Source organism: Cryptomeria japonica, chromosome 3 (genome assembly GCF_030272615.1).
Source record: "Cryptomeria japonica chromosome 3, Sugi_1.0, whole genome shotgun sequence".
Taxonomy (NCBI): Eukaryota; Viridiplantae; Streptophyta; class Pinopsida; order Cupressales; family Cupressaceae; genus Cryptomeria; species Cryptomeria japonica.
The window spans coordinates 770429306-770440924 of record NC_081407.1 but is presented as its reverse complement, the minus strand read 5'-3'; the positions used below and the strand labels follow the sequence as shown (position 1 = coordinate 770440924).

The window sequence follows — 11619 nt, the reverse complement described above, 5'->3', positions numbered from 1 at the left end:
ATCAAAAAAACATTTAATTTATTGATAAAGTTAATAATTTTGAATGAACCTACCAAAAAAAATTAAATTCAATACATTTATTTGTTATCATATTTTAACAAAATATTTATTTATTTATACATAATATAACTTAATATTAAAAAAAAATATCATATGAGAAAATTTTATTCTTTAATATAATATAATTTTATATGATTAATATTTTTTTTTTAAATTAAATTATTTTTCTTGTACTTAATTAAACACTACACCGTAAACAAGTGGAAAACATTCCTTCACTTTTTTTCCATACAACAATATATTACAATAAATTATTTATCTCTTAACTGAAAAAATAACTCTTTGTTTGCCACAATCAAGTACTATTATTTGCCTCCGCTAAGGTAGAGGTGGGGCTAAACTAGCTATACGTTTTATTTATGATTTGCTACACAGCCAAACAAATTTAAAGCCGCAACAATTTGCGGAAATCAGGTATTTTAATATTATTCAATATTCCATTTCTTATATCCACATTCTTCTATTAAAACAATAGTGACACATACATATTACAGATCTCACCGTACATACTAAACGCTTTGAGGGAGTCAATTCCACCTGTATCCATCTCCAAGCATTAAAACTATTTATTCCTCCGTCGGCAATTATTCTACTCTATCGCCTTGTACGCTTCTCTCTACCCTTGTTTTGCTCTACCATGGCTCCTCTTTGGTTCTTCCCTTTCATGCTTTCCATCTTTTCAATCTCCGTTTTTTCCCAATCTCTGAATAATCAACAATTGCTCTTGCAATTCAAAGCAGCCATTACTAACAATAACAACACTCTGCTGCCCGATTGGACTCCCCTTCACCCCCTCTGCAATTGGACCGGCCTTACTTGCCATCCCTCCTCTCACTCTCTCCTCGCCCTTAATTTGTCCCAAATGAATTTACACGGCACCATTTCTCCTCTCCTCGGAAATCTCTCCTCTTTTCGATCCATCGATCTCTCCCAAAATGCCCTCACTGCTTCCATTCCACCTCAACTCGGCCAACTTCCCCGTCTGCAGATACTCTGGCTGTACCGCAATCAATTAGAAGGAACCATTCCTCCCTCTCTTTCCGGTTGCCGCAGTTTGTATGACCTGGCACTCTCTTACAACCAACTGTATGGCGGCATTCCATCCGAGCTGAGTCTCCTCGCAAGTTTGAGGTTCCTTCGTTTGGGAGTAAACAATCTCACCGGTACCATTCCACCGTCTTTCAAAAATCTCTCCACCTTAGTTACATTGGATTTGGGAGAAAATGATCTGACAGGTACCATTACCCCTGAATTGGGCATGCTCACTCAACTCCAAGTTCTGCACCTTCATAGAAATAACTTGGAAGGAACAATTCCTCCCACTCTCTCTGCTTGCCGCAGTTTGTATGACCTGAGACTCTCCTATAACCAACTTCATGGCAGCATTACGCCCGAGCTGAGTCGCCTCACAAGTTTGAAGATCCTTTATTTGGGAGGAAACAATCTCACTGGTACCATTCCTAGTTCTTTCAAAAGTCTGTCCGGTTTAGTTGAATTGTCTTTGGAAGAGAATGATCTGGCAGGTACCATTCCCCCTGAATTGGGCATGCTAACTCAACTCCAACTTCTGTACCTTCATACAAATAACTTAGAAGGAACCATTCCCAGGTCTTTAGGAAATATGTCTGCCTTTGACTGATTTAGAATTGGAAAAGAACAGTCTTCATGGTCCCATTCCCCCTGAATTGGGCCTTCTTATTCAGCTCCAAGTTCTTTACCTTTATAAAGACAACTTAGAAGGCACCATTCCCAGGTCTTTAGGAAATCTGTCTACCTTGACTGATTTAGAATTGTCCCAGAACAATCTTCATGGCCCCATTGCTCCTGAATTGGGCATGCTCCCTCAACTCCAGGTTCTGTACCTTAATAACAATAACTTAGAAGGAACCATTCCCTTCTCTTTAACAAATCTCTCAAAATTGAGTGAATTAGATTCAGATGAAAACCAGCTTATTAGACATATTCCATTGGAAATTGGTACCAAGCTCTCTAATTTGCAAATTCTCAGTTTATGGGGAAATCGGCTTAGTGGAAACATACCAAACTCCCTTGGAAATTGTTCCCGTCTCACAATACTATATTTAAATACAAACAAACTCAGTGGAACGGTTCCGATGGAGCTGGGTAAGTTGAACCTTCTTAACTGGCTCTACCTACACACCAATCAACTGGTTAGTGACGGCAGTAATACATTGTCCTTTCTCACTGCTCTCACAAACTGCTCCTACTTGCAAGAATTAGAAGTGTCGTTTAACCGTCTGACTGGTGATTTGCCTCCTTCCATAGGCCAACTGTCTTCCAAATTCTATTACTTGGATTTATCAGACAACATGATAAGAGGAAGCATACCACAGCAGATTACCAATCTGACAAACTTAACCTACTTAGATTTAAGCAATAATCTTTTTAGCGGCAATATTCCATCTGGAATTAAAAGATTCCGCAAGTTGGAAAGATTGTATTTGGGTGGGAACATTTTAAAAGGAAGCATTCCTAGTGAGATAGGTCAAATGCAACATCTCGGACTCTTAAATCTCAGTCACAACCAGTTATCTGGAAAAATACCAGATTCTCTTGGTAGCCTGCAAGACCTAAGACGTCTTCATCTTGATCACAACAAATTATCAGGAGAAATTCATGTTAGTTTAGAGGGATGTAAGAAGTTGGAGCTCCTTGACTTGTCTTACAACAAACTAGGGGGAAGGATACCTCGTGAAGTCATTGCCAGCCTTGGAAACCTGCAATTCTACCTCAGTTTTTCATGGAATTTTCTGGAAGGGTCCTTGCCGCAGGAGATTAGTAAAATTGTAATGGCTCAAGCCATAGACATCTCTGGAAATCGACTTAATGGGGTGATTCCAAATTCTCTAGGAGACTGCGCAGCATTAGAGCATCTAAATCTGTCCCACAATCATCTTAAAGGTCGAAAACCAGATTCGCTCTCCAAATTAAAAAATCTCCTATAAATGGATCTTTCTGCCAATTTTTTATCAGGTTCAATACCAATATCCCTTGAAAGACTAAAAGTACTCCGGTACATGAATGTTTCTTTCAATAATTTGTCAGGACGGATTCCAGAAGGAGGGCTGTTTCCAAATAGAACTGTTGTAACATTGTTCGCGGGAAACCTTGGCCTATGTGGCCCAAGAAATTATTCACTGCCACCATGCCCAAAGCAGACCCATAAAAAACATTCGCTCCTGAAAAAAATAATCTTATCAGTTGTTGGAACCATTGCATTTATTGTATGCTTTATCATTATAGGAATGCTATGGAGACGAAAACTTCCAAGACAACCATTCCGTCCTTCAACCATTATTTTTCACAGGCTCGCCTATCCAAAATTTTCTTATCAGGATCTTGCCATTGCAACAGCTGGATTTGATGAGTCAAACTTGCTTGGAGTGGGTAACTTTGGATCAGTCTACAAAGGTATTTTGAGGGATGGTACGATGGTTGCCATCAAGACTCTTAATTTGCAGAATGAAGATGCTGATAAGAGCTTCAACACAGAATGCAAAGTGTTAGGGAGGATTCGGCACCGTAACCTCATCAAAATCATAAGTGCATTTTTCTTCCCTGGCTTGAAAGGTCTGGTTCTTCAATTTGCATCTAAGGGGAGCTTGGAAAAACATTTGTACCCTGTCAGAGATGATGAAGACATTTGCAAATTGGGATTGAGTGAGTGTTTAAGCATTGCTATAGATGTAGCCCATGGCATGGAGTATTTACATCATGATTGTCCTCTGCAACTTGTGCACTATGATTTAAAACCTAGAAATGTGCTCCTGGATGCCAACATGACAGCCCTTGTGACTGATTTTGGTATATCCCGTATAGTTGCTACAAACTCCGTAGATTCACTGAGTACAACAACATTTGCACTCAGAGGATCCATTGGCTATATTGCTCCAGGTAATAATTTTTTATTTTTTTAATTAAATATTGTCATTATCATTTCCCTTAACAGCTTTCTAAGAATTTCATGAATAAAATTGATTGCAGAGTATGGATTGGGCGGGAATGTTTCTATAAAGGGAGATGTTTATAGTTATGGAATCCTGATATTAGAGATGGTTACAAGGAAGAGGCCAAGTGATGACATGTTTGTGGGAGACATGAACTTGCAAAAGTGGGTGAGGTCAGCTTTTCCAGACAGAATGGCAGATATTGTTGATGGTGGGCTATTAAGAGATGTTAATGAAAACATGGAAGACAATAGATGTCTTCTTTCTTTCATTAATGTTGGTTTGCTTTGTAGCAGTGAATCACCAAGAGAACGACCTTCCATGAGGGATGTAGCCAAGGTCTTGGAGAGCCTCAAGACATCTTTCATGGAAGGTGCAGCTGCTTCCAATTTAATATCTACAATATCTGATCTCCTTCACAATACCAATCCCACTGAAACATTGGCCTCTGACAGTCAAAGTTCCACTTTTTAGACGTTTATAAGTTCCATTAAGAAGTTTTTGTCCTGTATGTTTGCCGATTTAAGGTTTATCTTCCATCACAGGTTAGTCTTCTTTCATGTAAACTTTTTCTTAGGTTAAATTCTAGCTCTTTGAGCTTGTATGCTTATCCAATTCATGTATATGCTTTATACTAGCTTGAAAAGTTATATTGTTGTTTTATATTTATAGTTTAGAAATTCTGCAATTGTTATAACAATGAGCATATTGCCTTATTTATGGCAATACTTTTCATACCAAGTGGAAGTTAAAGAACTCTTTTCCTTGACTGCCTTGATATTCATTATTTTCTGAGCTTTCAAAATCTGACAAAATAAGTCTTACATTATATCTATTGCATTGAAATTCTGTAGCTACTATAAGGTTCCAGAATAGTATACTTGGATCTTCTATAGCAGTGTTGAAATGCAATCTTGGTTGCGATGTAATAGAAATACGCATGTCACCATGCAACACGCTCGATAAATAGGTCATTATGGTCTGAGTTAGATTTAAGTTCATGATTTATGCAGGGAGTTCAGTTTTGTCTAGTCACTTGAAGGCAGATACTCTTTCCTATGGTAATTTTTCTAAAGGGGAATAGAAGTTCTGGTGAATTTCATCTAATTTCAATGAGAACAGATTTGTTAATTAGGCCATATGCAGATTCAAGATTTTGTATAAATCTCAACACTTATATTTTCACCTACAAAGTTAATACCACTCTAATGTCCACCTACAAAGTTAATACCACACTAATGTCCTGTACAGAATCAAATTGGCCCCAATGGAAATTTATAAAGGAGGCCAAATTTCCTTAAAGTGTGATATAAGTTGTCCCTATATTTACAAATATTTCTTTATTAACTATGTTCAGACGATATAAATTAATGCACAGGATATCCATTATATTTAGGTGGAGACTATTCAGGCACTGCGAAAGGTCTTGAGCGGATTTGACAGAGTTTAATTTTAAGTGCTAAGTGACATCCCTACTGATTAAATTTAGCAGTTTCTCTTAAAGATGTTCCCGTGGAATATTTCATGGGCTAAGTGACATTCCCTTACAAGTCATTTAACATCCAACAAGTTACTGCATCTTATAATTGAAAGTACAAAATGTTTCCTGGCTACTTCCGTGAAGGCAAGAGGCAGAGCAAAGTACACAAACAAGAACAGAGAGCAAAACAAAGATAAAAAACAGAGTTGTATAGAAGGACACACACACATATATATCATACACAATGTTTGATTGCATATAACAGTGCTGTTGTTTACTTAAATACAAAAGAATAGAATCCTCTGTTCGTTGGCTCCAAACCTGTTGCTACAACAAGACTTCTGCTCTTTTCCATTGCCACAAAAATGCCACCTCCTTATCATATATGCCCAGTGAAAGTCAAGCCAAAAAAAGCAATAAAAGGCATTTAATTATGATCTATATGTAAATATGCCGGAGGAGATTATGCAATAAATTTATATTCAAAATTGCTCTGATGTAGAGAATGTGGAGTCCAGGAGATATGAAAAGAGCTAGAGAAGTGAATGCTCACATGTATGAATGAGATGAAGAAGACAATCTGATGACGGAGGAGGAAGAGTCTACGTAGGTTGAATAAATGTTGTACTTGTGATTAGATCTAACACTTTCCTTAATCACAACTACTATCATCCATGATGTCTAAACTATTTCTTTGATGCACAAAATCTTTCCTTTCCTAGTGATTTGTGAAAATGTCTTTTGACTATTCTTCAGATCTCTAATGTTTCAAAAATTGTCTTTGATGAAATATACCTTGTGTCAATTTGTTGACTTCTATTAGCAAAAATTAAATTTTTGAAAGATGCTATGACTAGATTGTTGTCACAATAGATCTTAATTACTTCATATAGTTCATTTCTTAGATTGTTGTCACAATAGATCTTAATTACTTCATATGGTTCATTTCTTAGTTCATTTCTTAGATCTTAATTACTTCATATAGTTGTTGAAATTTTGTCAGATTTTATCATGTTGAATTCTAACTCCTTGCCTATTCTGGAATTTGATGAAAATGAGTATGATTATTGGTGTATAAAAAATTATGACATTTTTTATAGGAAAATATTTGTGGGAGATTGTCAAATCAAGTTACCAAGAGCTAGCTGATTGGAGTGCCCTCATAGCCAAGGAGGACAAAAAGAAGAGTGATGCTCAAGCCTTGTTTCACATTCAAAAAGCTCTTGATAAGAGCTTATTCCCAAGAATTGTAGATGCACATATAGCTAAGGATGCTTCGAAGACTCTAAAAAAAGCTTACCAAGGTGGTGATTAAATCAAAGTTGTCGAGTTGTAGAAATTGAAAAGAAATTTTGAGAATTTGAAGATGCAAGAAGCTAAGAATGTGAGTGACTATTGTGTGAGAGTTAAAAATGTGATCAATAAGATGGCTACACTCAGGGAAAATGTGAACAATGAAGTTTTGATCAAAAGGGTGTTGAGGACTCTCACACCAAGATGGAATCATGTTGTCATAACAGGATTTGACAACCCTTCAGTTTGATCACCTAGTTGGATCTCTTATGTCTCATGAAGAGAGATTGAGAATTCATTTGGAGAAAGTAATGAAATATTTTTCCTCCAAATTACAAATTACAAAGAATGAAATGCCAGCAATAGCACCAAAAGAAATTAAGGCCAAGGTAGAGGTCAAAATCAAAATCCTTCAAGGGGAAATAGAGGCAGAGGTGGTTCTAGAGGAAGAGGTAGAGGCCTAAGTCAAACCTGTGTTGGTGTTTCCACCTCCACTTTCATCTGATCTAGTCTACTTCATGATCTTTGTTAGAAGTACAGTTGAATGGAATGGAATACTGAGAGGAGGGGGGGGTGAATCAGTATTCCCACAACAATAAAAAATTTCACTGATTTTAACCTTAGCAATTAATCTCATCAACATAGAACAACAAATGCAGAACAAATGAAAAACATAATCACAAGATAGACACCAGGTTTTTATATGTGGAAAACCCAAAAGGGAAAAACCACGGAGAAGGTTAGCTCTCAAGATAATATAACTAGTTATATGATGTTCACAAAAAGGGTGGCTCACTGTCAGATGACTCACTGCTTGATTACAACACGACTCACTATCGGATTTCTCATTGCAATAGAAAAAGATGAACTGAAGAAAATTGCATCTCCAAATGCATGAGGTCAATTCCAAGATAAGCTCAGCTATCAAAACAACAACTTACAGTAGATCCAATAAGGGATCTCTGCAACACTATCTCCAACCTGTCAACACATCTACTTGCATCTGATCAAGTAAGGGATCACTTCAACACTATCTGCACTCGCATTATCCACACTTAGTCACACCTTTTCTCTCTACTACTGATACCTCACACTACTCGCATATAGTTTATTCTCACACACCATCCATATTTCCAAATACATGTCTTCTATATATACTGATAAACACATACACCAAGATAATATGTCGGCCAAGCACAAAAGGTTTATACAAATAATGCATTGCTCAAATCAACACGCTATTCAAATATACCTTTACCAAAATGGAATAACCAAGTCGGTCTTCATTGATTTTCTACACGCTTCCTTCTTAATTACCGGAACACATGCTTTAATTACCGAAACACAACAAGGGTCTACCGAACCCATAACACGAACTCATAGGCACAAATTCCAAGCAAAACAACTTCCATCTTCAAGATATGAATGCCACAGATTCTAGAGCATAAGATTCATAGATCATATTGCAATACTAACATTTGGGTAGCAGTTCAATTGTCACAACTAATACCAAAAGTTGATACAAAAAGAAAAGCTAAACCAAGATTAGCAAAACACTAAATTTCAAAGCAAAAGATCTTCTAGAAACTACTCATGTTTATCATACATTCCTCGCTGCTCAATATTACATACATACCTATCTTCCACAGTTTCTCAACATGCTACATGGAGTCTTAACCGGATCATAAGATTTAACATCAATAACAACATTCACACAAATCTAACAATCTCCCTCTTTGTCATTGATGGCAAATCATCTCAAAAAGAAAACTCTCAAAAGGAAAAACATGTCTGCATATATATCTGCACAATACTGAATATATCTCCCCCTTACTCATATCTTCCCATTTCTCCCTTTACCTTTCTCCCCCTTTGATATCAAGGACAAAAGATGCCTTCAATCAACAAACATCGTAATGTGTATAACGCATTAGTTGGCTTAATTAACTTGTATAGATCATACTTCCCTAACATCAAAGTATTAACACATATCTAGAGCAGATTTAACATCTTTGAAATCAATTTATTATTATTTTAAAAATCTACAAAAACCTTTTATAAAAAAATCATTGGATGCCCTCAAATTAGTTGACTCCTTTAATACTCTAGCTATTAAAAAAGAGACGGTTGAACAGAAAGCTTGAAAAGAGTCATGTTTACTAATTAGGGCCTAGCCTAACACTCTATTTAATGAAGGTGAAGAGTTTCAAAATTAATAAAATTCATACAAAATGGATGAGACTAATGTGTTTCTTTGGTAGAATGGATCAAGACTTCAAGGAGGGTGTGATTTCCATACACTACAAATGTAGAATTCTCCATTTCTTAGTAGTTGGAGATGTTTGGAGACGAATCTCCTCCTCTCTAAGACTTTCCTATGAATCTCGTCTCATCAAAATGACAATCATTCTCTTATGATTGCACAACCTAATTGCCTCCCCCGTTCCCTCTAACACCTATATTTAAAATCCTTTCATTCCCTTATTCATTGTGTGATTGGTTTGTTTTTTTTGTTGCAGTAGTGTTAAGATATTACTAAAAATTACATATCATCTTCAATAATGTTAACTTTACAAAATTTAGCTCGTCCATGACTTGAGTTGTCAATTCAAACTAAATTGAGAGTTCACGTGAAAAATACATTCATTGCTTTAGGGATTTGGGAGTTAATGTGGAGGTTAGATTTCAAATTAGAGGTATCTAACTGCAACTTCTATAGTGACATGGAGAAAAAAACATTTGTGTGCCTTCACTCATGCATTCTCCTTTACCATGATTTAAGTTACCTACCACACCTAGAATTATTATTAGCTATTAGTTCCCTTTTGTCACATAAAGCAACTAGTTGGAAGGTATGGATTATCTATTTCAAATTTGCAGATGTTATCGTGTATGATTTTGTGATTCATCAGTTAGTTGTTACATTGAATGATAATTAAGTTTATCTCTTATTTGATTTTCTTACTAGAGTTGCACTACAAGCTTCAGACCACATAACTTATACGAAGTAGCCATCACACGTGGCTTAATTGATTAGTTTTAATAATTGATACGATAACTTAAAACAAAGTTAAAAAGAGGAACGTGATAAACACATATTTCAAGGATAATCATCTATTAGTAAAATCCACCTCTTGTGGTACCTTGGGCAAGTATAATGATGAAAACCTGGCAAACAAGCGTCATGTTTCATCCATTATCCTTTTGTGCTCTACATATGGGGACAAGTTTCTTCCACGCTATCCTAACTACCACATCTTTCATTATCGCACATCATCCCCTATCCACCAGCCTATTTACATCCATTATCCCTTTTTTGCACATTTGATTTTGACAAGGCTAAGGATCTCCATAAGCATCATGTGTCCTATCTACTTCACCTTATCCACACCCTTCATTCCATTATCCCTTATCCTACCCATTACTTACTTCCATCATCCACAAAAAGAATTCACATAGAGCTTACATTCTCTTTTGAGTGTAATTCAAAAATGAAAAAAAAATCCACTCAACATTATAAGAAAGAAAGAAGAATATCACCTACAATTGCTCTCACAATAGTAAGTATAGAAAGGTATAGACTTCTAATTATTCTCTTCTTTCACAAAGGCTGCATTCCCTATGGAGCACTATTCCAAATTAAAAAGAATCTATACAACAATAGTAGAAAGAAAGAACAAGTTCACCTACAATTCCTCTCCAAAAGCAAGTTTGAGTATGTGCAATTAGTTGTCATAAAATTTTAGACTTCTAATTATTCTCTTCTTTAATAGAGAAAAATTATGTACAATAGCAACCTCAAGTATGTGCAGTTAGTTGTAAACTCATAATGTAATTTACAAACAAGAGATACAAAGCATCAAGTTCATGCCAAGATATTTCAGATTGGTATTTAAATTTTGTGTATGAAGTTTTTTGTTTTAGCTTTTGTGCAAGAGATGGTGTCATTGAAGGCAATGTTTACATTTGCCAGTATATTTCCAATCTGTGTTAGAATGGGAGCTCTAAAACATATAAAGATAGGGACAATTTGTCACAATGTCTACATGTCATTTTGTAATTAAGATAGTATAAGCTTTTATCAATTGTGGGATTACATTCTCATTAGTTTTGTTACAATTTTGAAGTTGAAGCATGATGAAGAAAGACAAAAAGTAATTGCAACTGTATCAATTTTTCCTCTCTATAGAATTTGGTGTTTTGAATTATGATTTTTCATTATGTATGGGAAAATACATACAGTTGTAACAACAATGAATACATGTTGTACAATTGACAAATATATACGCAAAGAAAAGTAGTGCTTTCGCAACAATTAATACATCTTCATATTTATAGAATTCTTATTTTAGTAATTTGTTGACAGAGTTAAACTTGAAGCATTTGTAAATAATACATATCAAGCTTATAATTAGAAAAAAGACTTTCTTGGAAATAGTTTCCTCCCTTCAAAATTAATCTTTCAATATCCCTACAAACAAAGGGCTTTACGAAGAATTTGCACATTCTATGAAATTTTGTTACAGTAGAAGGAGTGAGGACTTGTTTGCATAGCTCATCACATTAAAGGCTTAATAATGTCTAGCATATATGTGCATGATTTGACATTGTAGTTTTCTAATTCTTTTAAGATTTCTTCTATCTTTGCCAAGTCCTTCCTTACTTGTTTCCCTTGTAATGCAACTTGTGAACATAGCTAAAAACATTGTTTTTTTTCCTCATGCAAGCCAGGACCTTTATGTTTCAAGGAATAGTATTCATTGCATTTCCATTCACTTGATATGTGATTATTGAATGGGCTACTATTTGGCATTCCTT

At 35.5% G+C, this 11619-nt stretch overlaps 2 protein-coding genes across 2 annotated transcripts; both read left to right on the top strand.

Moving 5' to 3' along the window:
* Positions 1–496: 496 nt before the first annotated feature.
* Positions 497–4794, top strand: LOC131078107 (probable LRR receptor-like serine/threonine-protein kinase At3g47570). Its single transcript, XM_059218573.1, has 2 exons — positions 497–3975; positions 4066–4794. The coding sequence occupies exons 1-2, from the start codon at positions 3027–3029 to the stop codon at positions 4500–4502; spliced, it is 1386 nt and encodes a 461-aa protein (XP_059074556.1). The 5' UTR covers positions 497–3026; the 3' UTR covers positions 4503–4794.
* On the top strand, positions 923–3026 carry LOC131874371 (LRR receptor-like serine/threonine-protein kinase FLS2). The gene is made up of 2 exons (XM_059217713.1): positions 923–1668; positions 1721–3026. Exons 1-2 carry the CDS (start codon positions 923–925, stop codon positions 3024–3026), a joined length of 2052 nt encoding a protein of 683 aa, XP_059073696.1.
* Positions 4795–11619: the final 6825 nt, after the last annotated feature.

Coding starts and splice junctions, on each gene's coding strand:
- LOC131874371 (XM_059217713.1), top strand. CDS start 923: ATGAATTTACACGGCACCATTTCTCCTCTCCTCGGAAATCTCTCCTCT. Junction 1,669..1,720: donor TTAGAAGGAACCATTCCCAG/GTCTTTAGGAAA, acceptor GGAAAAGAACAG/TCTTCATGGTCCCATTCCCC.
- LOC131078107 (XM_059218573.1), top strand. CDS start 3,027: ATGGATCTTTCTGCCAATTTTTTATCAGGTTCAATACCAATATCCCTT. Junction 3,976..4,065: donor CATTGGCTATATTGCTCCAG/GTAATAATTTTT, acceptor AATTGATTGCAG/AGTATGGATTGGGCGGGAAT.